The following is a 26,184-nucleotide window of genomic DNA, read 5'->3' as shown; positions in this document are numbered from 1 at the left end:
GCATTACGAATCAAATGTTCCCACTTATCTCACGTTATTGTCACAACAATCCTGGAAATAGTTAGACCAGGTACTGTTTCTATTCTTCCCATTTTCCAAATGAAAAATGGAGCAGCAGTAACTGAGCAACTCAAGCAAGTTCACACACCCAAGACTAGCACCCTCGTCCTCCGATTGCAGATCCTGTATTTTTTCATTACACATATTCAACATCCAGGAGGCCTTTAAAAAGCCATTGAGCCTTTCATTACTTCATTTTTTACAGAAAGTGAGAGGGAGTCTTAAGGGTATTTGTTTATCCCCACTGTCTGAGAATTCCAGATTAGCCATGCCACAGGTGGCTCTGCTTAGCCCACTGAATTCACATACTAGTAAACCCTGAGCGAGACGCTGCTTTGACAGACAGCTAAAACCCACAGCCCCACCTGCCCGGGCTGGAGAGCTGGATAATGTTAGTCTTCCCATGTCACCGCAGGTCAGCTACAGCACAATGAGGAACTTAAGAAGATGAATTCCCCTGAGACTGAGTTGACATCCCCTCAGAATATGGAGGTGAATATTGTCACAACTCCAGCTACTTTGAGAGAGATAACTCACACAGAAGGAAGCTCACATGAGTCACAAACCCACAGCCCCAGAATGCTAAGCAATTCTGTTTCCACCTGACAGCTGGGGTGAGCAGAAGCCGTCTCTGTTCTCTCTCTTTTTTTTTCTTGATTAAAAACAACTTAAGGGGAAAAAAAAAAACACCCTTTCTGAGCTTGGTGAAGACCACAGATTCATGGTGAGGAGGTACAATGGGCCTCCAGACACGTGGCCCACGTTGTTTCTCCTTTTGTGTGTTACTAGTGATAGCAGTTGTATTCCTTCTGCCTTCACTGTTGACTGAAGATGTGAAGAAAGGGAAAAAAGGGAGAGAGAATAGAGGAAGTAGGTAAATTGCATAGAATATTACCAGGATCCTCCCTTCCAAAAGGATTTTATGAAATGAGGTTAGGAATCTTTGGCTTCCATAGAAAGCACAAAATATACCCGTAAATGTTTACAAATTATTATCAGGAATATTGTTTCCTTTAAAGCCAGCTTATCACATATTTTCTTCAGCCTTGGCAAACTTAACTTCTCAGTATGTTCTAAAACTCCTATTCTCTCTATGGAATCTAGTTGGAAAATGAAATTGTTAACCAGGGCTCTGTTCCTGTTAGATACACATCAGAGTGATCCATGCTCCAAACTCTGGAGATTTTTCCAATGGCCCTAGAAGCTGACTCTGCAAATCTGAGGCAGCATGCCAACAAGTAAGGGTGGTGAACTCTGTAATGTGCCTTTGCTGTGTTACTTAAGATCATTCAGTTCTTCTCAAGAAAGTGAGAGAAGTGAATAAGGAGGATAAATGAAACTGGCTAGAGAAACAAAAAGCTCGTGAGACAGGCAGAATTCACATAATGTGTGAGTTCACATAACAGTAAGACTAAGTGGATTAGTAAGCTCTGAGTCATGGTAGCCATAGACAAAGTAGAAAATGTGTGTACTGAGCATTGAGGGAAGGGTGATGATATTCACAATGATATTCACAATGCATCCTTACGCCTATGACGTGAAGCACAAAACATTCAAGATACACTAAATAGGGCTTCCCTGGTGGCGCAGTGGTTAAGAATCTGCCTGTCAATGCAGGGGGCACAGGTTTGAGCCCTGGTCCAGGAAGATCCCACATGCCACGGAGCAACTAAGCCCATGCTGTACAACTACTGAGCCTGCGCTGTAGAGCCCGCGAGCCACAACTACTGAGCCCGCGTGCCACAATTACTGAAGCCTGTGCACCTAGAGTCCGTGCTCTACAACAAGAAAAGCCACCGTGGTGAGATGCCTGCTCCCTGCAACGAAGAGTAGCCCCTGCTCGCCGCAACTAGAGAAAGCCCGCATGCAGCAACGAAGACCCAACGTGGCCAAAAATAAAATAAATAAATTTAAAGAAAAAAGATACACTAAATATACATGAACCATGTGAAGACTCAAAGTCTTTTTTTGGTATAATTTTCATTGTCAAGTGTGGTCTTAAATTAGTCACCCACTGGGGACCCCATTCTGGCTTCAAAAATCCTCTGTGCAAGAAATGCAAAGCGTCCATATCTGCACATCAGATTAACTGGTGAACTACAGTTAATGGCTAGGTGGATTTGTCCCTGAGTCTTTCCAATAGAGCAAGTGTGCTATTGACCCAGGCACCTTCTGTCTGCTGATACAGATATTCAAAAAATATCAATTGAATGAATGAGTGAATCTTATTATTGAGTTTTTTTCTAGATACACTTTTGAAAATAAAATCACAGGCTTAAGATCACCTTTTGACTGAATAGATTAACCCTGGAAAATCTATAATTACATAATTTTAAAGGGCATGGAGAATTTCAGAACAAAAATTTCAAGGAGAAAAATGTGAGCTAGAAGAAAATTCTATTACCAACTGTGTACCTTGATTCTACATGGCCTCACCACAGACCCTGGCTAACCCTGCAGCTTGGCCACCTTCATTTGATTTTCATCACATTATTTTAGGGTCTTAGTTGTCTCCTATGCTTACCTTTGAGAGAGACCCAGAGAGAAGAGAGTTTTATGTGTATGTGTGTTGTGCGGGGCGTTCTAGAAATGAGGCTTCTGTTTCTTCCCCTGCTGTGAGTGAGGTGCTGTACCCACAATGCTATCTCCTTCAGAAGCCACTTTATATGTTACCTCCATTTTTAGGGGAGGAGACTGAGCCTCAGTGAGGATAGAAACTTGCCCTAGGCATACAGTCTAACAGGTAGCAAAGCCAGGATTTAAAGCTGTGTCTATCTGATGCCTTCCCAGTCCATTTTATAGAAATATTTTCCTAATGAGAAGGAGGCCCACGATGACAGAAACATGAGATTTTTCTAAAAACCACACCAGAGACTGAAAGAACACAAAGTGAACTCAACCACCCCCCCATGTTATTTCTTAGAATGAATGAAATTAATTTCTTTTTTAACAGCATGACTTGGTGTTCTGTAAAGGATAAAATATCAGCTGAATACGTCTAAAGCAGCAGTAAATTGGTGAATTCACAGTTAAAATGGAAATAAAACTGATTTAGTAAAATTGGAACACAATTTTTTTTTTTTTTTTTTTTTTGCCATGGGCTTGGCTCATCCTCTTAGATATGAAAATCACTTTCTCCAAATTAATTTCTTGAAAACTCAGCTGTCCTAGCCTTTCAAGCCAGGTTAGATTGATCTGATGAACACCAGAGGCCCTCAGAGCATCCTGGCCAGGGTCATAAATGAAATGGGTTAGATAATTTTAAAATTTGATATAGTAATCCTCAGGGGCAACTGAACTGCAAAAGAATCATGCCTCCATTCGTTTCTGCTCATTTAGGTATCAGCTAGATTTCTGGAGAGAGATCTGGCATCCGGATGCTGCTGTTAAGAGAGATGAGGAGAAATGGGATGTAAGAGTGTCCTGGCGCCCTTTGCCAGCAACCTACCCTTCTTAATATCACCCTAAAATATGCTGAACCAGATCAGGTACCAGAATGTTCATAGACGTTAGGAAACCAAAATAGGTTTTCAAGTAGAGAAAGGTGATGGTGGATCTATTTAACTTTAGAGCTTCATTCATTCAGTCAAACAACTTGTTCACTCATCCGTCTAATCATCCATCTATCCATCCATCCATCCACACAATAAATACTTATTGAGCCCCCAGTATGTATCTGGTGCTCTGCTAGACTTGAACTAGAGTTTAGAGACCTGTGTGGTCAAATAGCAGCCACTGGCCACATGTGGTTATTGAGCACTTGAAATGTGGCTGGCCCAAATTAAGATGTGCTGTAAGTGTGAAATACATAACAGATTTCAAAGACTTAGTATGAAAAAAAGTAATGTAAAATATCTCCTCAGTAATTTTTATATTGATTGCATGTTGAAATGATCATTTTTTATATATTGGCTTAAATTAAAATATATTTTTACAATTAATCTCACCTGTTTCTTTTTACTTTTTAAATGTACGTAATAGAAAATTGAAAATACATATGTGGCTTTCAAAATATTTCTATGGAACAACACTGTTATAGCCTATTGGCAGAAGATTTCTTCCTATTATGTTTTTTTGCAGGGGACAGATTGAGGGTGTCTTTCAGGGAAGACAATAAAATACAAAGGCAGAAGGGATGATCCATGGTGGTTAGACAATATTTCTAGGTTTGGGGATCATTACATTTTTGTTCTGAAAACTTTACTTTGGATGCTAAATATCCAGGGCCAGCGTTCTGGAATTGAGAAAGTGTAGAAAATTTGGGATCCTGCAATGTTTGCCACTCTCTGGTATTTCCTGAGCTGTCACTGGATGTCCTAGATTCCTGAATATCTGTAGATTCCTGCTGGCGTATGTGGACAGTAAAAAGATGGCTTAGAAAGAAGGAAATTCTTTTGGAATAGGTTGTTTGACATGATGATGTTATGGGAATTAAGTGAAGCTAACTTTGATCTTGTCTCTCTTATTTGAAATAAGACATCTGGGTTGTTTTATGTCTGCATTGACCTACTAGCAGGAAAAAAATAAATAATTTGAACTGTAATTAGATTGAGAATAATAGCTAATGACTCTGGGAGTTTGTGAGATTAACTAGTTTTGGCAAAAAATTCTAAATAAATAAAAGAGGACTCAATTCCAAATTTTTTTAAATTAAAATTTAATTAAAGTGTAATTTAATTTTAAAATCTTCATATTCTCAGATCAATGAATTTAGTGGCCTTTCTTCTTTCCTTTTTTAAAAAGCTACATAAACTAAAATGGGTCCCCTCTTTTTTCTACTATTCACAAGTGGTACATGGTTTATAGCCTCCTTTCATGCCCACAATCATGCTCAGTTATTTCCTCTCTGGATCAATGAGAAGAGTATGGATGGAGAAGTTAGTCTAGCACTTGTGAATGACAGAAAACCACACCAGAAACTCCTAGTGCAGGTCCTCAGACACACAATTGCTCTGTGTCTATCCATGTCCAACATGATTCATGTTGGAATGAACTTTCTCTTGACTAATGAGCTTAAGAGAAGATTTTGAAATATACTTTGGCGATTTATGGAAGTGAGAGACTTAAGAATGTGAGTATCATGGAGCTCAAGGAACTGTCAGTGACTCTACTGGGAAGAACACAGAAGTATAAGAAAGAAGAAATGGTACATGGGACTGATTTTTTCTGGAATTGGAAAACATGCCATCAACGCCAGGTATTATAGCAGAGACAGATGGCATGGCAGGTGCTGTGAAAGAAAAATGAATTACTACTAGGTGAACCAGAAAAAATAAACAAGAAGGACAGAGGACAAAGTATACAAGCTCCCCTCTGTTGTCAGGAACATCTTCCCATAGCTGTAAAATGTCTAATTGCATTCCACAGGGTTGTAGATTACAAAGGCAGTCTCACCTCCTTCTCCATTGGTTGCACTTTGGGAATTTATGGCCATTCTTTTGAAAGGACTCACTTTTTGTCTAGTGGCTTTCTAAGGAAGGAGGGAAGGGAACAACTAATTTGATCCATGATGCCAATATTATGAAGATGCTACTGCTAATCTTTTTCTGGCTCAATCTGTTGTCATCTGATATGTAGAAACTGGACGAGGCGCACGTTGGTTTACTCTAGAAGTGTTCCCAATTAACATCCTTTCATGGTGCGAATCAAGAGGATGGCGTTGGCATTTTAATAAATTTAAATCAAAGTTGTTTAAAATGAGTCTTAGAAAGCTGGGCTAAGTTCTCTCATTAGTTCCCCAGGGTTTAATATAGGTGCCTTGGCAAAATCATAAGTTAGGGTGTGTTGTGGGTCCATGGAATTGACGGGAATGGTTGAAACCAATTAAAGGTGATCTACAAATGTTAAGGGTTTACTGTGAGGCACACATACAGAGAACAGTGCCAACATATGTAGATTTAATATAGGAAAATACAGCAATATGCACTTGGCAACCACTGTTCCATCGCTTATATTAGACAGAAATGGATGCAGTTGAGCCTAAAATTGCCAATGTGAGTTGCTAAAGTAAGAAAAGTATGTGAATGATATTAAGGCTGTTACCAAAAAAAAAAAGGTGTCTGGGAAAGTATCTAGTGATGGTTTTGTCACTATATTTGGAGAAGAAATTAAGTAATTAAAGGCTATAGAGTAACATTGACAACAAGTCATTACTATAGGGTTTTCAAGGGTAATTTTGACTATACGTAACATTTACTTTTCTATTGTTTTTAGAAACCCCAATAGCCTTCCTAAGGTAGACCCCATTGTACAGGTACAACTTTCACTCACATACACACATATATGATTCACAAAATCATTGCAAAAATGAAACTTAATAACAACATGGAATCCAGACATAGCTTACACACCTTTTTTTTTCATTTTTAGAAGAGAAAATGCACCCAAGGCTACCTGGAAATCCCTGTCTATTTCTTATTTTTTTCTTATTTCCTATTTCTTCTTCTCTCTGTTGCCCAGATCAGTCCTTTCCTCTGATACAGTAAAGAAGGAAAGACTAAATATAGAGAATGAGTTTCTAGAGACTAATACCAAACTGGCCCTTCCATCTGGCTCACCTTGGAACAAATGAGTATATTGTTTGAGGATACACATTTTCTGCAAAGCTAGGGAGACATCACAGGGAAGCTATTTCAATCTGGAATAAGTCCTACATGGGGACTTGCCTGTAGTGTGAACTTGCTAAGTCATCCCAGAGGAATAAGCCTCGGAGTCTTATGTGCCAGCCAGGAGTGGATCTCCCTTTGCTGGGGGTGGGAGAGAGCAGGCTACATTCCAGCATAAGGAGGTTGGTTGCCGCAGAGCTTTGACATGCCATGTTTCTTGACCTTATCAACAAGTACAAATCTCTATTTGACACCCTTCATTAGACTTCTGAACTTGGACAATGACTCATGATAAAACAGCTTCCTGGACTTCCCTGGTGGCGCAGTGGTTGGGAGTCCGCCTGCCGATGCAGGACAGACACAGGTTTGTGCCCCGAACCTGTGCCCCTGGTCCGGGAAGGTCCCACATGCCATGGAGCGGCTGGGCCCGTGAGCCATGGCCGCTGAGCCTGCGCAGTGAGAGGCCCGCGTACCGCAAAACAAACAAACAAACAAAAAATACCACAAAGCAGAATAGGAAGCTGTTTGTTTGTTTTTTTGTAGTATGCGGGCCTCTCACTGTTGTGGTCTTTCCCGCTGCGGAGCACAGGATAAAATATTGCAGCTCCTTGAGAATCAAAAACCAGATTGCAACGAAGAGTCACATTTTCAAGTAGTCGCTCCTCTGCTCATGGTAGCACTTAGCACTTATCACCACAGATTGGAGACTAATCTGACCTAGAGTCATAAAGTAAGAACACCCTCAGAGAACTCACTCCAAAATAATGATGGCTGGGTTATAAACTCCCCTTTCAATTACGTTTATTGTTTTAGTTGATAAAATCACAGAAGTGAAAGGAACCTGGAGAAAGTGAGCACTGTAATGGTAGGAGCCACACTGCCAGTGCCTGCAACTGCTTAAAAATTAATGAAGATGCAAGATGTGGAGCACTGACTTTGTGGGTAAATATTGAGGCTGAAAGACATCGACTGGAAAGGTTTTTATTTTTAACGTTCAGTCAAATCAGTCTGAATATATTTCATTTCCTACTGTGAGTGGAATAAGTCGTCAAGCTAGAATCAATAACTCTAGAGTCTTTTATTACATTTCTTCACTCACCTTCCATGGGGGTGTTACTGTCTGGTCGATTTGCGAAGACTACATCCACATACTCGAGCTGCAGCCTCTGGAGGGAGCCCTTCAGTCCTGGAAACAGAAGCAGGAAAACCTCAAAAAATCTAAATATGAGCACTATTAGAAATAGTTGAAGCTTGGTTTCCTTCAAGAATTTACTTTAAAAAAGAAAAAGCATTGGATTAGTTTCAAAAAAGACATTGAATACTGTGATGTGTTTATTGGCCCCTAGAACCTTTTAAAAATATATCAAGGGCTGACGTTGTCCCCAACAAAGAAAAGCCTTAGAACTTTCTCAATGGTATTAGTGCTCCACTGGAAATCCACACTTGGTAATGATTTTTCACGGTGGCTCCTGTGTGGCTGTGTCTAGAAGCAAAGTAATAAAAAGCAGCCTGAGTTTAACTTCTTTCTTCTTGAAAAATGCAAATTAATGTCATGTTTTGAATTACTTAATGGGCTTATAATGGGATGGAGATATATTTATTGCATATCAAAAACAATAAAATGGTGTAAGTCATAAATAAGTGACTGATAACCCCATCTTAACGTACACATGGGTTTTAATAGGAATAAAAGGTTGGCAAATGAAGGCTTCGCTCAACATTTTACTAATTAAAACAAAAGTTCGAAGAACCTTAAATATAGCTGAGCCCTACCGTTTCTATTATTCCCCATTCTTTTGAGAAGAAACAAAAACACTAGAAGCCCTAAAGATTTAAGGGGTAATATAAAGGAAAGAGTGAGAGCTTAAAAAAAAAATCTGGAGCCAATAATCTATGTCTCAACCCTAACCACTGAGTCACATTCCTATGATTATGCAGAAAAAATATTTAATTTCAGTAAAATTAATACTTCCCTGAGACAGAACATACTGTATATAGTATTATGCAACCAAAAGGATGACAGTGTTCAAGAATTATTTTCTCATTTCTATGAGGCACAGCATTTCCTTATCAGCCTATTTAATTCCACAGGAAGACTGGGGGTTTTTCTCTTTTTATTATAGGTGTAAAATTAATTGCATGTTAAATGAGGCTCTTATAAATTTAAATTTGGCTCATTTAAATTTGATTTTTCAAACTGGCTTATCAGCCAGCCACAATTACTTTTCTGACAGGAAGATGGAGTGCTTGAATACAGTTCCGGAAATATTTTTTCATTAATTGAGAAAGGATTGTCTGTGATGGTAGCTTGTTAAAAGAAGCACTGATGAAGAGATTAGGGCAGACAGGTGTTGTAAAGTCTAATGCCTGTTCTTAAAAAACCACTGGCTTTCAAGCTCGGGGTATTACCAGCTATCTCAATGGGCATCTTGAAATTAAATTCAGCTTAAAAAGCACTATGATATGAGCCACCTTTGGAAGCAGCTGTGTGTATGGAGGAGGTAAGGAGAGGAAAAGATAATTAAGCAAACAATAATAGGGTATCCCAAGGTCTGAAGGGTTGGAAATCTGTACTCTAGCATGTGATCCCACTTGGGTTAGTTGACCTTTTTGTGTGTGACTCAGTTCTCTAACCTGTAGTGGAGATAACAATACTTACAACCTTCAGGATCGCTGCTCCAGAGAGCAGATAAAATCAGTTGGCAAGCACTTGGTAAGTGCAACAGTCTATAGAAGTGCGGTAGTTATAACAGTGGTGCTCACATCTGCAAAGACTCAAGATGAATGGTGCCAAAGACTAGATGCCAAAGATTTTCACTGGACCTCCTGGTTTTAAAGGGAGACATTTAGTGACAGTTCTGGCCCATGCCTGGCACTGGAAACAAAGTGTCCTCCTTTCTGACGATGGCGCTCTCCCTCTGTGCTCTTCTGAACAGCTCAGTGTGGGCTGAGAGAAACTAGAAGGAGCTATGACTAACTCTGACCTGTTGGAATGCAGTGTGATCAGTCACAACATAAGTCCTTTCCTCTTTCATGCCATAAGCAAGTACTGAGTTCCAATTTGATCTGAAACTGTGCTGGGCTCTGGGGGGTTAAAGATGCATGGACATGGTATTTGTATTTATCTCCAGGGACCAAACAGTACATACTGAGAACATCTATTGGCAAAGGTTCATAGTTCAAGGTAATAGTATACACCCATAAATAATGACATGGACTTGATAGAATGACAGTCTCATTGTATTCAGTCATTCCTCATCTCTCAATTCTTTCTCTGGAAAGCCTTTTTTCTTGATATTTAGGTCAAGATTCAAGAGTATTCACGTGAGAATATAAGAAATGATGTGTTGTATCCTGGCAATGATCCACCAGGTCTCTACTCTGACTCTGAAGTGGAGTAAAAGGAGGTTGTGCACCTAAGAGACACTGTCTGCTCACTTTGAAAATCTCAATCACATAAAGTCTTGTAATCCATGGCATGAATTTTGGATTTTACTCTTTGTGAGATGGAAAGACGTTGGGGAGGGGCTGGGAGGTAAAGAAATGGAGTTAAGTTGGGGAAATGATGATATCAGATTTGTGTTCTGAACTGATCTCTTGGCCTGCTGAGAGTGACCTTCAGGGGCGAGAGTGACAGCAGGGAGGGGAGACCAGTGAGGAGGTCACTGTAGTAGACAACACTTGGACCAAGTTGATGAGAAGTGTTCAAATTCGGGACAAGTTGTATAGGTAGAAATAAGAGGACTCTTGGTGTGCTGAGTATAAAGTGTGGAGGTAGAGGTATCAAGGAGGACTCTTACACTTTTGGCCTGAGAAGTTAAGTGACTGTTAGTAAATGAGAAAGTCACGGGAGAAGCAGACTGGTGGTGGTGTTGGGAGCCATGGTGGGTCTGAGCAGCACATCAGTCAACCCCACGGAGCTCTTGGCTGCTGGATGGACCAGTCTGGCATTCAGAGGAGAGGTCTTCATGCAGGTGCGGCACAGGCCTTGGGATCCAGGGTACTAAATCGCGCTGGCTTCAATGACTTTGCCAGTCTCTTAGCCTCTTTGGACCTTAGTAGCCTCATCTGTCCACAGACAAAATGGAGCTAGATGGTCTTTCTGTTCTGATCTTTCATGTGACTACAAAACAAATCAGCTAGTCCTGGCTTTTTCTATTCGGATGCTTTAATCTTGTAGCAACATAAAGACATGCTAACAAGTGTCTCCTTGAGAGCCATTTAGGGTTTATCTCCAATAAACAAATAGTCATATTCTACCTCTACTTAGCAAATGTTTGTTGAGCATTGGCTTGGGGCCAAGCATTGTTTTAAGTTTAAGTAGATGTGCAAAAATGCATTAACCTTGGCTCCAGAGTGGCATCCGAATGGCTAATCATGACCTAAGGAGGTAAGTGATCCCGTGCAGCGAATGCACTTGCTGAAGGCACTTTTGACATTAGCCTGTCCCTTGGCGCTAACCCAGTGTCTGTGGGAGTGAAGACAGGAGAAGCAGGAGAAACGTTCCCTGCTCTTGAGGAGATGTCTAGATGTTAACTGGCAAGTCCTCAAAAGTCCACAGGAGAATAAATTATGTAAAGAAAATAGCTTTCAAGTGACTATAGTAAAAAGAAATCTAAGTTAATCTCTCTTTTAGGTTCTGAAGTGTAACAGGAACTGTATTGTTCATAAGGTGAAAATTGATTCAATTTAAGCCTATTTCATAGGCGTCTAAAGGAATATGTTCATTCCAGATGTTAAGCAGTTTTGGCAGGGTTAGAGGTGGAACATGTGTTCATCGTTGCAGATTTAACTCTGTAGAAACAAGGCCACGGGTAGTTTGGAAATTCTGCAATGTTCTCTTCAAATATGCTGTGTCATCATCTTCTACTCCTATGGCATATTTGTTTTCCGATCAGGCTTGAAAAAAAATGTTGCCTTAAATAATGTACACTGCTTCCCAATATAATTTTCCAGCTTCTTCTCGGCAGACCTCTCAGTCATGATTTGAGACATGCTTCTTTTTATAAAGACTGCCCTGCATTAGAATAATATAACTGGCTACACCTCCCATTATGAAACATGACTGTTTTGGGTGGGTGATTTCAGTTTACCATGAACATGGTGCACTGGGAAGGAATCCTGTGGTGAATCCATTTGTTAAGAAATTTATTCTTTAATTGAAAAATCATCAATTGTCTCTTTTTTAAAAAGTTCAGATAGTAGGGTTTAATATTTGCCATTCATTAAAAAGTTTCAAGCGGAGCTTTCTCAGATTATTTTCCTCTCCTCCTCCTAAAACAAGGACAGTGGGTTTGTGTATTGAATCACATAGCAAAACTGTTGTTTACCTGAAAGGCAAACACAGACCTAAACACAGCTTTTGCCTATAAAATCACAGAAACAATTTACTTATGCTTACAATTTGACTTACCAAACTGTTTCCATTCTTTCATGTTAGATACTAAAGAGCTTTGATCTGCTATATTTTAACACTGGCACAAATTTGGGTTTAATGAATGTTTGTGGAATGGCTGAATGGATAAATAGACTTTCAGAGCCTGGGAGGATCCTGTGATTCCAAATGAATATAATAAACCTATTAGTGAAATTTTTACTCCCTCCTTATTAATCTAAGGAGAATGTTGTTTCTAGCTGGATCTAAGTCAAGGACTTTGGGCTCACTGAAAAGGTCTTTCATATGACTTTTTTCAAAATTGCATTATGCCCAAATCAAGCTAATTTTACACTCTAAAAACTAACTCAGGTGGCCAAGGTCACCCAGCCCACAAGTGGCCTGAACTCTTCATGAATTGGACTTCTGTCTCATTCTTTAACAGTGCTTCTCAAATTTAATGCGCATATGAAACTCCAATGTTGAATAAAGTCATCCTCATCACAGGCCAAGTACCAATGAAACCTGAGGATAATGATTTGTAAACTTTTTCAAAATTTATTCTGGGTCTAGAAATCTCATGTCCCTTCTTTTTTTCTGTAAAATTCACTCAATTCCCTAATTTCAGCCTGCCTAGAAATATCCTTTGAGCTGAATCTCTTGCAGTCATGAGTATTTTTGTCTTTGGCTGAAACTATAAACTGTAAAATACCACCAACAGTAACAACATAATAATTGATCCCAATTCTTCCTCAACCTCAAAAGTTTGAAATTTTGTGTTAGCTTGAATCTGGGTCAATTTGAATTTCAGCTGAACTGGTTTATCCATCCTGAGAGATTAGTTCCCAAGAGGATTTCTGACTTATTTAAAAGGAGAGAGAATTTTATTTCTATTGAGTTGTATGTGGCTTGAAGAAAACTGACTTAAAAAGGAGAGTTCTGAAATTATGCATACACACTGGTAAATATTAAAGCAATAGAGATTCAGTGAAAAGCACAGTAGCACAACTTCTCCATTCTTTTTCTCATCAATTTTTCTATTTCTTTGTTGATAGCTAGTGTAAATCACTTTCTGAATCTCTTTTTGAATCAATTAGATCAAAAAGAAAAGAAAAGAAAAACAAGAACTTTCTAGGCAGCACACTGCCGCCATGTTTGTTCAGCTTGGTACACAAGCCAAAGACTTGGATTTTTTCTGTTTGACAAACTTTGTGGTAGATGACAAAAGTCATGGGGCAAATGCTAGAGCAGGAATGGTAACAGTTTGGGGAGGCAGGCTGGGTTTGACTGTACAATGTCAAACTGGATACTATGAACTGAGGAGGGATTTTGTTTGGGTAAGGAATTTGCAAGCTTTCTCAAGAGCTAGAATGTGGTCATTCATTGTGGCAGCCTCAGAATATTACTTACTTAGTGTCCTTATCCATAGGAAGAAGACTGGTAGTTACACTATTAAGAACGATGATGATGGTGATGCTGACAAAAATAACATTTATTAAGTGCTTATTATATGACAGACACTGTGCTCAATGTGAACAATCTAAGTTCAATCCCTGAATAGTAACCTTGTGAGGTAGGATATTGATAGCCCATCTCAGAGTCCAGGAGATGAGGATGAGTGAGGTTAAGTAACTTGCACAAAGTCCCCCAGCTCATAAATGACAAGAGTTGGAACTTGAACCAATGTTTTTCTGATTTCAAAGCCCAGAAGCCTACAAATATACTAAAAAACAGTTAGTGATTAATACATACATTTTTGTATTTATAAGTAAGTGTGTATAGGTAGATAGATAAGTCAGTGACACTACAGGGAAAAGTAGGGAAGGCTATGCACTGTATTGTCAAACTGTGGAATGAGATGAGGTGACCAAAGGGAGGAATTTACTTCTTTAACTATATTTATTTTGAAAGTAGTGGGATTAGAGTACATCTTATGTTTTGGGTGACTCTGGTATTTCATAAATGAAATTAGTTTTAAAATGGAGAAGAATCATTTGGCTCAATGATTAATTATGAATCTAAAGTTATAAAAATCTTGAATTTTTATGGAATTGTTCATGAACTAGTGTAAAGATGTTAGAAACATATGGCGGCCCCTTTTAACATTTTTCCTTTATTGCAAAATGTAGAAGCATAAAATTTTTGTAATATATAGACAAGCAAGAAATAAATAAAAAATTCCTCACAATTCTCATAATCCTCACAGTAGAGTACCAGTACTCTACTACATAATAGATCTTGGAGACTGTGTTATTTCTTGTTTGTTTTTAAATGATACCATTTTTGAGTACCATTGCAAAAGCAATGGCACTGTGAATCAATTACCTAGTAGTAACTTTCCACCAGTTTCTTTTAATGCATAGATGCTCTTTTTAAAAAAGCATAGTAGTCTTAACGTATGTCCACATAAAAACTTGTACACAGATGTTCAAAGCAGCATTATTCATGATGGTCAAAAAGTGAAAACTCAAATGTCCATCGACTGATGATTGGATAAACAAACTGTGGTATACTCATACAATGGAATTTTATTTGGCAACAAAAAGGAATGAAGTACTGATACATGCTACAACATGGATGAACTTTATGCTAAGTGAAAGAAGCCAGTCACAAAATATTACATATTACAATATGTAATACACATGATCTCATGTGTATGAAATGAGGCAAAAGTAAATTAGTGGTTGCTTGGCTGTGGGTAAGGAGGGGATAAGAAGTGACTCTTAGTAGGTACAAGGTTTCTTTTTGGGGAGATGAAGGTGTTTTAAAATCAAATTATGATGATGAGTGCACACTCTGTAATTATTCTCAGAACCAATAAATTGTATATTTTAAATGGGTAAACTTTTATGGTATATAAATTATATCTCAATAAAGTTTTAAAAAAATCTTACAAAAGTGCTTTATTAACATTAGCATAGCTGTAAAAGAGAAGAGTTCTAGAGAATCCAGTCTTTTTGAGTTTTCATTTTCCCCTCTATATCACTACACTCCCCACACTCAACCCCAGGAAGAAACGTGGTTGACTGTGGTTCTTTTCATAGAGAATTTTTTCCCCCTTCCAATGTGGTTTGAACTTGTTTGGTTGATACCTTCCTTGAATCGGCAGCCCACAAACAAAGATAAAATGGAAGCAATACTCACCTTCAATAATATGTTTTCTTGACAAGCCTCTTTCCGTCTCAGCTCTGACAAGAAAAAGAAGCAAATGACTTTGAGTGGAGGTGTGCTTTTTTAAAAATCACTGTTTCAAAAGGACAGAATAATCATTCTAGACTGAATTGTTAATGGTATTCCCTGTTCTTAGCAAATTCTGCACCACTGCAGGCTGGGGAGAGAAGGCTGGTGGGCAGCACACCTAGTGGCTTTTCTTTGTAGACCCCAGGAGATAAACTAACCATCACTGTCATCATACCACGTAAATAACAACTCAGCTGTGCACAGCTTGTCCATATATAATTTGACACTTGACACATGGCTCAACCTTCCCACCTTGTTTTTAACCAATCCCAAGCCAAACAAAACAAAACAAAACAAAAGCTTGACGTAAGTTTGCGAGCTTACTATGAGATTGTCAGGCTACTGACAGCATTGGCTTTTCTGAGAAAGGAAGCAAATCTGAAAGTGACTTTTGACTTTCAAAGGAAATTAAACAACTATTTTCTTTTAAAAGGTGATGTACCGAGTCTTCCTTAGTTTCCCAAGAAGATGAATATTTAATGGACTTTTGCCTGCCCAGACCATTCTCAGACTCTAGCCAATTAGAAAGAAATGTGGTCCTTGAGTTTTAAAGTACTGATGAAATACTTCTTTAACACCAATGCCTTTGGCAACCCCCTTTTTAAAAAATTTATTTATTTTATTTATTTTATTTTTGGCTGCGTCGGGTCTTCATTGCTGCATGCCGTCTTTCTCTAGTTGTGAGCAGGGGCTACTCTTTGTTGTGGTGTGCACGTTTCTCATTGTGGTAGCTTCTCTTGTTGCGGAGCATGGGCTCTAGGCATGCGGGCTTCAGTGGTTATGGCTCGCGGGCTCTAGAGCACAGGCTCAGTAGTTGTGGCGCACAGCGCACAGGCTTAGTTGCTCCACGGCATGTGGGATCTTAGACCAGGGATCGAACCTGTGTCCCCTGCATTGGCAGGTGGATTCTTAACTACTGCACCACCAGGGAAGTCCCAGCAACCCCCTTTTAAAACATAGTAGTTTATCATGTGCCTTTGGTGATTTTGTATTAAAAGTATATTAGATAATACTGTATGTAGTACTCTATTACATAATGGTTCTTTCAGACTGTCATATTTCCTGTTTATTTCTAAATCATAGGCCAGGTTTTGAGTACTACTAAATCACAGACAATAGCTCCAGGCAATGGCACCATGAATCAGAGTATACACAATATAAACCTACGTTTCTCATATGCACCATGCGGCTTTATTTTCATATAGACTACAATAGGTATAAAAATCTAAGTTTCATATTTCTTTCTTCATATTTATCATAAACAAACTCAAAATCAGCATTAAAATATGAGTGTGTGTATACACATATACATTTTGATTGGAAGATTCCCCTTCAATTTTATCTTTAACGATTCCTTATAAATTACAGGGAAATAAATAAGGTTTTGTTTGTTTGTGTTTGTCTTTGTTTTTTGTTAGAACTCCATGGAGATCGTTGAGATTTCCATGAAAAAGAATAGGGAATAGTTTGCTGTTTTCTCACATGTTTGACAAAGAGGCCAGTCTTCTAAGTCCTGCTGAATAATATAAGTACCAGTTCAAATACCAGTAGGCCCATCAGAAGCCAATTCATCCTGTGAAATTTGTTCTGCATCCCACAACAGAGAGAGGACCACTCTTTTATTTGGCCTGACAGAGTGATACAGGCAGCTTCCTGTTATTCTTCGATGAAATGGTCCTTTTGATCAGCATTTTCAGAGCCCTCTGCAGAAATGATCAGAGACTTACACGTGGGGCCAGACAAGATATTTTTATCATCGTTTTCCGTAGAAGTCTCTGAGTTTTTGGCAGATTTGAGTAGCTTTTCTTCTGTGATGCTATGTGCTTATTTTCTTTTCCTGAAATTTGAACTCTATTTTGGAAATGGTTCTAAGTATGAGGTTGGTATTTGAAAATCTCCATGAATCACTCAGTAACAAGTGACCACATGCTTTGCACTAAACTTCTTTGGGGGTATCTAGCTAAAATTGAATCCTAGGCTAATTGCTATTTCTTTCAAGTGAAAAAAAAATAAATCTTTCTTTCCAAACCAATTAATTTTAGTATGTTAGATGTAAAATGGTTGCCTAAAAGAATCAAAGCACGAACTACTAGTTGTTTCTTGTCAAGGAAATAAAAGGTGTTTAACTTACTTTCCACCCCAGTAGAGTTTGGTTGTTATGACCAGGCTGGACCTCCTGTATGTTAAACAAACACACAGAGAAATAGTAAGTGAATTGCTGGTTATAGTACTGAGTCATATTATTATTATAGCACCAGAAAGAATTTATTGTACCTCACATTTTAAGAAATTGGTGAAGAGATAAATTTGTTCACTTATGTCATTGAAACCTAAGGACAAAGGGAAGCTGATGAGTGGGGACTTGAAGTCAGATCCAAGAGAAAGAGTTCTGAAGGGAAGGGAACTTTACTTGGAGGGGCCAGATAAGGAGGAGGAGGGCTGTGACAACACACAGGTGATTGGGTGGTAGTAAAGCAAAGGTGAGTGGTAGGCATGGAGAGTCAGAAAGGAAAGTGAGAAGAGTAAGTAAGAAGACTTAAAGCATGGACTGCATTAAGAACTCAAATAGACAGTCACCAACTAACACTCATCGAGCATCTGACATAGTGTTGATTGATCATGAACTTTCCTGGGGGTACATCCACCCTCTGCCAAGGACAATGGACCTTAGTGTCTCTGAGTTATGACTCTTTCCAACCAACTGGAAAGAGTCATGCAACCAATTGCATTCACAGGAAAGAACTGACTACATGGAAATACGAATAAATTTAGTCAATAAATAGGAATAAAATTTCTTTGAGTGTCTTATTAAATGGAAATGTTATTTTAGAAAAACAATCCTAAAAATCCTTAACTCAAAGTTTTACCACTTTATTCCTAAGGGAATGAAATGTGGGAATCTTGTCAGCAAATTCATTACTTCCTCAAAACCACACCCAAGGGCAGGAAATGCAATCACACCATTATGATTGTGGAATATGAATATGTCTTGAGAACTATAGTCATATAATTTAAAATTGGGAGGCAGATCTCAATGTAATCTACTTTCTCCAAGTATATAATTCAGTTGAACTGGTCGAGGAAAAAAAAAGGCATTTGAGATTCAAAGGTTAAGACCAAACTTCAGGAGTATTTGAAACAAGACATTTATAATCCAGCTGTGGAGTCGATGCCTGGGGCCCTCAGATATAAAAGCCTAGCATGATTAATGATAACCAATGCGGAATGGCGGTGACAACTCTGACAACTTGGCTGCAACAAGAAAAATTTGTAGAAAATGTCAGTAACCCCATCCCCTTGAAGTTAATTCCCTGAAAAGTAATTTGAATCACTGTAACAGAAGGTCTACAAATATATGCATCTGGAGATTACACACCCCAAAAGGGCTGACGCACTTTCCAGGTTAATCCATCAGCCTCGTGATACGTAGTATAATAGCAATCTGCCACAGGGGAGCTGGGTCTCCTTCAGCAAACATTTTTAGAGCTTCAACACAAAGCTCTGGATGGAATCTGATTAAAAAATGAGTGCAGCCCTCTGGATTATTCAGAGCAATTGGGCCTGCCAAGGCCGCACATTTTTCCAAAATTAGGCTTTCTGTAAAATGTTTGGCCTCTATGGACGTGCACACTAATATTTATGTTCAAATAGCAAGAGTAGACAACAACCTGATGAATCATCACTGACCTCACGGAGGCATCTAGAGCAAGTCTTCTGAGTGGGTGAAGAATGATATTGTGAATATTTCATATTGATATAGCACAGCTTTCAATATTCTTTTGTCCACCTTATCTCACTTTATCAGCACAACACTCCATGAACAGTTATGCCATCCATTTTATAGGTGGGGAAAGTGAGGCTCAGAAAAGAGAAGTAACTTGCCCTGGACAACACACCTAGCAAGCGGTGGTCTTGGGACAAGTAGGCAAGGATGCTGGCTGAAACTGCTTTTGTAGCCTCCATGCTGTGATGTTATGGTTTATCTTTTCAGCAATCTCGGGTGGGCAGCTGTGAACTGATATGACCTGATATCAATTTTCTGTAGCATGGGGATAGCTTGAGTTTTTATTCGCAAGACAGAAAGGCAGTTTGTGAAAGATGCATGTTAATCTATTTTCTACAAAACGTGTAGAAGAAGCTTTGCAAAGTATGGTGAGTGATGAGTAGACATTCTCTGGATGCAGAAGGGAAGAGAACTACAGCACCGAAGTTTCCCCTTCATCCTCAGGTGTACTCTGGCAGCTGACACCTCGCTGTTGATTTCACTGGACATTAGTGGACTCATCTCCAAGGTCTCTGTTATAGGTTGAATTGTGTCCCCCGCAAAAGGTATGTTGAAATCCTATCCCCCAGTACCTCAGAATGTGAGATTATTTGGAAATAGGGTCATTGCAGATGTAATTAGTTAAATTAAGATGAGGTGATACTGGAGTAAGGTGGGCCCTTTATCCAATATGACTGGTGTCTTTATAAGAAGCCGCACAGAAACACGAGGGGAGAATGCCATATGAAGCCAGAGGCAGAGGTTGAAGAGCTGCAGTTGTAAGCCACAGAATGCCAATGATGGCCAGCAACCCCAGAAGCTAGGAAGAGGCAAAGAAGGATTCAGAAAGAGCATGCCCTTGCCCAAATATTCATTTTGTACTTTTGGACCCCAGAACAGAGCGAATAAATTACTGTTGTTTTAAGCCACCCAGTGTGTAGCATATTGTTACAGCAGCCCTGAGAAAGTGATACAGTCCTATCTGAGCAGCGATGGATGAGCCAACATTCTGAGTAGGAAGGTGACTCAGGCAAGGTGGAGGACTGGGTGGGGATGTGAATATTTTTCCGTATTTAAGGTTGAATACAATATTCTTTTCACACTCTTACAGTCCCTGGAGTAGGGAAAGAGGAGAGGGAGAGGGAGAAAGAGGTCACCAAAGTTTATTTGTTCATATCGCCATACACTTCTGGGTCTCCATTTCCACTCGTCCTATAGAATGGTTATTTATTTGGCCGTCAGCAGATCTTATACCAGAGCAGAAGAAGACTCCAGATTTGTCCTGTGGCCTTGGCTGGACTCGGCCTGATCCTGTACTCATGCTGGGGGAGAAGCAGCTATTGGTGCTGACAGGTGTAGTGAGATGGAGGGGGTTGGCTCCCCACCCCGCCACCACTATTGCATCACTCGTTACTACTTGCTTTGGCTCCAGAAGGTGATGGGATGCAACAGGACCCCTCAAGGATAGCAGATGAAGCACTTTCCTGCAGGGCTCCCAGCGCACAGGAGAGATGCTGGCTAATTGTGTTCAGAAAAGAAAGCTTTGGGATATTTATCCCAAGGGTTTCTTGTTTCATCATTTCTTTGCATCCAGAGTTGTTAATAAAATGAACAATGAACATAAGTATGTGTGTAGAGATAATAAGTTTTCTGTCAGCTGGCTTCCTTCACCAGATTACCACAAATGGCAGTCAGAAACCATGAAAATGCCACTTTCTTTTACGCACAAATATCTCACGAACATTCTCTGCTCAACCCATGGTAATTCATTGTGATCAATGACAAGTCAATTACTTTTGAAGCACAAGTAATGAGCTCGCTAATATTTATTTTCAAGGCGCTGTAAATCATTTCTTTACTAAGAATTGACTTTTTTTGACAGCCTTTTGGTCAGCTGTCATGCAATTTTATTTTCTCTTCTCTGGTACAAAATAACAACAGTCGTTTTAAAGGCAAGTAAATGATTACGGTGAATGCATTACCTCCAGCCTTTCTTCTTGATAATGCTCCCCAGAATCACTTCTGCCCTGAAGAGGAAACAGATAATGTCTTAGGATACAGTGTCCTGGAAACGCAAGAGTCAATCCAAAACACCAGATCCCCTCCTTGTTTGAACTCTCAGTGCCTACATGTCCCGAAAATAGAAGCTGCTCTCGGCTGGTAGCAGTTTCCACTGTTTCTGCTTGTGCCTGCGGAATCCTGCTCCTGGAGCATTCCAGAAGCACCTGCCAAATCCTGACACACTGGCAGGAGACCGCCTGCAGTCCTGATACTAGGAAACAGCAGAGTCACTTGGCAGTTTGGTGTTTTTGAACCAATGATCCCATATATAACTGTCCTCTTTGGCGGTATCCAAAGGGAGTCAAGGGTTTCTTTCTAATGGCTGTGGTCTTCGATTGTGACTGGGGAGGACAATGAGACCTCATGCTTTTCAGACAGAAAATACTGACTCCAGGCGATCGTGCAGGGTAAAAGAACCTATGTGTGGCTTTAGATGTCCCAAAGCCAGGATGGTAGGTGCAGCAGCCCACATAGAGAATGTCCTGGCTTCCAGTGACAAGCGTTGTCATAGGAGAAGGATATAAGAAGTCATAGGGAAGTGTCCTTCCTGCCGCTGACTCCGGTCGTGGAGAGTCATACTGAAGACACCCTCACCATCCTCTCCCCCTCCACCTACCCCAGCTGGGACCCAAGCTTAAGGAGACCAAAACTTCCTTCTAGGTTCCTCCCAGCCAGACCAACATTGTAAGAAGTAGGTGGGCTCTCAGGCTTTGTGAATGGTGACATCAATATAATCAGCACTTTATCCATTAGCATCTGTCTCTGTTGGAGTGTACAGCCTGGCAATAAACCATGAGGTGGGTTAGCTGCGGGGCATGCCCCAAGTAGATACGTGTTGAATGTTACTTCTGGGTTCTTTCCCCAGACTCTCTTGCAACCTTGCATTTCACAGTGGGAACCTATCTCATTCTACAAGGACAATCAATCAATAATTAATCAGGACCGATTATCCTTTACAACAGGAATACAAACATAGCTCTAAAAGACTTGTTAATCACTCCCCCTTTTTCAGCCTTAGGCCCACTTGGTAATAAGCAGGATTTAACAAAAGAAGAAAACGCTGAGATAGGGTAGGATGTGGAAAGGAACAAGCCCTCGTCAATTGTATTTTCTCTCCTTGGACTCAATAGAAAACATCAAGGATGTGGGCTCTGAACCTCCCTGATGGTCCTTAAGCATAGACATGCCCTTGAAAAGGAGGAAACCCAGGCTAGGAAAATGCACTTTTATCAAGCAGTGATGAACCTGATACAGCAGTCTGACTGTTATTCTTACCTGGAAGCGGGGGAATTAGGCGTACAGGTGATTACACTCCTCAGCCCTGTTAGAAAATTGCAGAGCTGCTCAAGCAGCTGTCCAGATGTTTAGCTTCTTTCCTGCATCCACGTTCATAGCAGGAGGCCAAGGCGTTCCACTTCTGTTGAATGTGCTTATTGTGCAGGAACAGAGGGCATGGACCTTGAAGGCACAGCACCCTTGTGTTCTGACTTAGCAGTGAGCCCTATCCCAGAGCCCCAAACCTGCTCTCAGGTCCATAAGAAGGTTATAGCTAGCTGTGACTTCTCCAGCAGAAGAAGCAAGGCCTCTTTGCAGCGCTCTCTGTCCTTAGAATGGGGTCTGAAATGTCCTCTTATAAAAGATATTGGGTTTCTTGGCATCTTTGGGAGTCCCTCCTTTAATCTCTGATTTACCTGTAATGCCCGGTGGAGAGACAGGCCTGCTTCCCTGCAGAGAGGATGTGTCCATTTCCCTTGGGGTTGAGGAACTACGAGGTGTGGTTATGAAATTATGAGACTAGCTTTGGAACACCACGCTGGAATCTGCTCACTTATGTTAATTACATTCAGCTAATATTTATAGATCTCCACTGCCACCACTCTGATCTCAACCACCTCTGCCCCTCGTGTGGCAACTGCTTCCAGTCCATTCTTCATATAGGGACCAGAGGTAGGCAGAGGGGCCCAGAGATGGTCAATAGCCCCAATTCTGGTGATGGTGGGAGAGGGAGGGAGAAAAGCAGCGGCATCAACATGTGTGGGGAGGACAGACCCTTGTCAGCAATGGTCTGGGCAGAGTCTCTTGGTTCCAGAAATGACACCTGAGAGACACATCAGGCACTGACTTACTTTCCAGCAGCGTAGACCTCAGCCGTATCAAAGAGATTCACTCCACTCTCATAGGCAATTGTCATCAGCCGTTCAGCAACCTGCAAGAGGATGCACAGGTCACAGGGAGGGGGAAGGGTAAGCTGGGATGAAGTGAGAGAGGGGCATGGACATATATACACTACCAAATGTAAAATAGATAGGTAGTGGGAAGCAGCTGCATAGCACAGGGAGATCAGCTCGGTGCTTTGTGACCACCTAGAAGGGTAGGATAGGGAGGGTGGGAGGGAGACGCAAGAGGGAGGAGATATGGGGATATATGTATACCTATAGCTGATTCACTTTGTTATACAGTAGAAACTAACACAACATTGTAAAGCAATTATACTCCAATAAAGATGTTAAAGAAAAAAAAGGTCAGTCGTAAAAGCCAAATACTTTCTAAAGCTGGGAAGCAACTTGGAATCCTCTGGTGGTCTTTATGAACATGGAAATTTCACCGACCATTCTTGTTTTTCTCAGTTATATTAAAGAAAGAAAGAAGGAAGAAGATTCAACCGGCCTGAAGAGGCTAAAAGTACCCCTTCCCTCAGACCTATACTGGGCACTGAGGGATTTCCTTCAGCGCTGGGATAAGTCAGCCACCAGGAACACAGTGAGATGGAGAGGCTTGTGTTTCTCACTCTGCTTGGAAGACGTGGTTTGACAACATGCTCTGTGGCACTGCAATCTCACTGACCAAGAGGGTCATTTATATCCCTGGTGACTTCATTTCTCTTCTTTCTCTTTTCCCCAAGCCAACAGGTTCTGGCAGCTGGGTGACTCCTGACCTAAAAGTTTGTAACATTTTTCCCTGGAGGCCTAGCAGACTGTACTGATGAACCAAAAGTTACATGGAGCTGGGACTGTTAGAAAACTCCCGCCACGCACAGCTCAGCACCACCCCAGGCACCATCACAGAACGACCACTAGCCGCACTGACACTACATGGAGAGGAGGGGGTGAGTGCACCGGTGCCTCACAGGTCAGCCTAAGACCTCCAAGCTCCTTGTTCCTTCCTTCGTGCTGCTGAACACGAGTGGCAAGTGCAACAGAAGAGCACAGGGAATAGCTATAAACCACACCTTGAGGGATGGCGCTGGAGGGACAGCGATAACACTGGAGAAAGGACATTTTTTTCATTTTGCTGATAGACTATTAGTCAACTGAAAAATTACACACCTCACAAATATTTGAAATTGATTTTTCCATTATGTTTTTCATTGTGGGCTAAAGGTTCTTCATCAGCATTTCCAAGATAAACTCTTTTCCTGTTGTTTTTTAAATTGGCATACCAAGAAAATTGTCAGGCTAGCACAATGGACTCCATGCAAATCCTTTAGAATAACAGAAACAAAAATGTTCTTACTGCTTTAAATTTGCTACCGTTATGACATTTCTCCTAAGTAGAAGTTAAAAGTTAAGAACAGTATAGTTTTTCCATCATGACTGCCATACATATATTTTTTTAATTTTTTAAATATTTTTGGCTGCCCCGTGCAGTATGTGGGATCCTAGTTCCCTGACCAGGGATCGATCCCATGCCCCATGCAGTGGAAGCATGGAGTCTTAACCACTGGACCACCAGGGAAGTCCCTATATTTTAGAAATTATTTTGCTTGCTTGTATTGTGTATCATCCTTGTGTTATGTCACATGACATACTAGTAGATTATGATTGGGAAATGTTTATAATAAATCTTATCTAGGGAGAAATTTTAAGATAAGATGGAGAATTCTGAATGGAGAATTGAACTAAATGATTGCTGAGATATTTCCCAATCATGGGATTTGAAGATCTGAATGTGGAATAATGAAAAGAAATCACTGAACTAAGTCAGAGGATCAGTGTCTGGCCTTGAGTGTATCACTTACTAGATACATAAACATGGGCAAATCATTTGACCTCTCTGTGTTTTAGTTTCTTTATCTGCAAAATGAGGATGATTCTGTTCAGGCCCCCTAGGGAGCCCACAGGTCTCAGGGGAAGCTGACCTTACCTCCCTCTAAGGGGGGCCTGGTGGGCCTGGCATGGTTCAGGGAAGGTCATGTGACACATCTGGGCCAATGAGATGTGAGAGGAGATTGGCTGAGGACTTCTGGGAACACTTGCTTGCAGAGTTTCTAGAAGCGACACTCTTTCCCTGGAGTTACTATTCTAACTGAGGTCTAGAATTCCTGCTGCTACCTGAGGATGAAGTTGATATACAAAGGAACACAGGGTCAGGAGAATCACTAGGAAATGGAGTGGAGGCTCTGAATGAGCCAACCTGGAAGCCTGCTCTATCTCTGCACTTCTAATTTAAAAGTAAAAATATTTTTTCCCTTATTGGTTAAGCCAATTTCAGTTGAGTTTACTGTTACCTGCAAATGAAGGAAGCTTAACTATGTCACAGATGAGAAAACATAAATAAAACTCTGAAAATTAAGTGCTATAAGATGGTAATATACTCTTATCATTATTTTAAAGTATTATAATTCACGTGAGTAACATCTATCTTGGTTTTATGATGAAGCCAAATCATCTTTGGGAGGTACCTCACAGTTATCTAGTTTCCAGTTAGAATCCTTTCGATAATATTCCTGCCAAGTGGCTATTCAATAAATGGTTGAACTCTCCCAATAATGGGGACATCACCACCTCCCAAGGTGGCACTAATGATTATGTCACTCAGCACATTACGGTGCGCTCATCCCGGGATCCAATATTTGTATCTGCTTTGTGCCTACGTTGCCACGTGGAAATAGTTGAGCTCCATCAATTCAGCCATGGGTGTGACCGTGGTCTGGCTGTGCCTTCATTCCTCCTTGCTGGCAGTCTCTCTGCCGGGCCCTGGGGGGAAGCCACAGCTGCTCTTGGGAAGGACAATCGCTATTTGGTCTGCGTTTGAGGTGAGAGCCTCTGCAGTCATTCACAACAGCTTTATTGTGTAGTTTT

General features: G+C 40.4%; 1 protein-coding gene across 3 annotated transcripts in view; it reads right to left on the bottom strand.

The window, feature by feature from the left end:
- Positions 1 to 26,184, bottom strand: part of KCNAB1 (potassium voltage-gated channel subfamily A regulatory beta subunit 1) — a 419,111-nt gene that overhangs the window by 73,338 nt on the left and 319,589 nt on the right. For all 3 annotated transcript variants that reach the window (XR_009540663.1, XM_060149876.1, XM_060149877.1), the window contains exons 4-8: positions 23,230 to 23,309; positions 21,025 to 21,069; positions 17,411 to 17,455; positions 15,184 to 15,227; positions 7,765 to 7,851 (exon numbers count right to left, since the gene is read on the bottom strand). Coding sequence is in view for 2 of the 3 variants with exons in the window: in XM_060149876.1 (XP_060005859.1) it covers positions 7,765 to 7,851; positions 15,184 to 15,227; positions 17,411 to 17,455; positions 21,025 to 21,069; positions 23,230 to 23,309 (301 nt within the window). In the remaining variant the exon portion in view is untranslated. The remainder of the gene's footprint in view (positions 1 to 7,764; positions 7,852 to 15,183; positions 15,228 to 17,410; positions 17,456 to 21,024; positions 21,070 to 23,229; positions 23,310 to 26,184) is intronic.

The sequence above is a fragment of the Lagenorhynchus albirostris genome, chromosome 5 (genome assembly GCF_949774975.1).
Source record: "Lagenorhynchus albirostris chromosome 5, mLagAlb1.1, whole genome shotgun sequence".
Classification (NCBI taxonomy): Eukaryota; Metazoa; Chordata; class Mammalia; order Artiodactyla; family Delphinidae; genus Lagenorhynchus; species Lagenorhynchus albirostris.
This window is presented reverse-complemented; position numbering and strand designations above follow the sequence as displayed.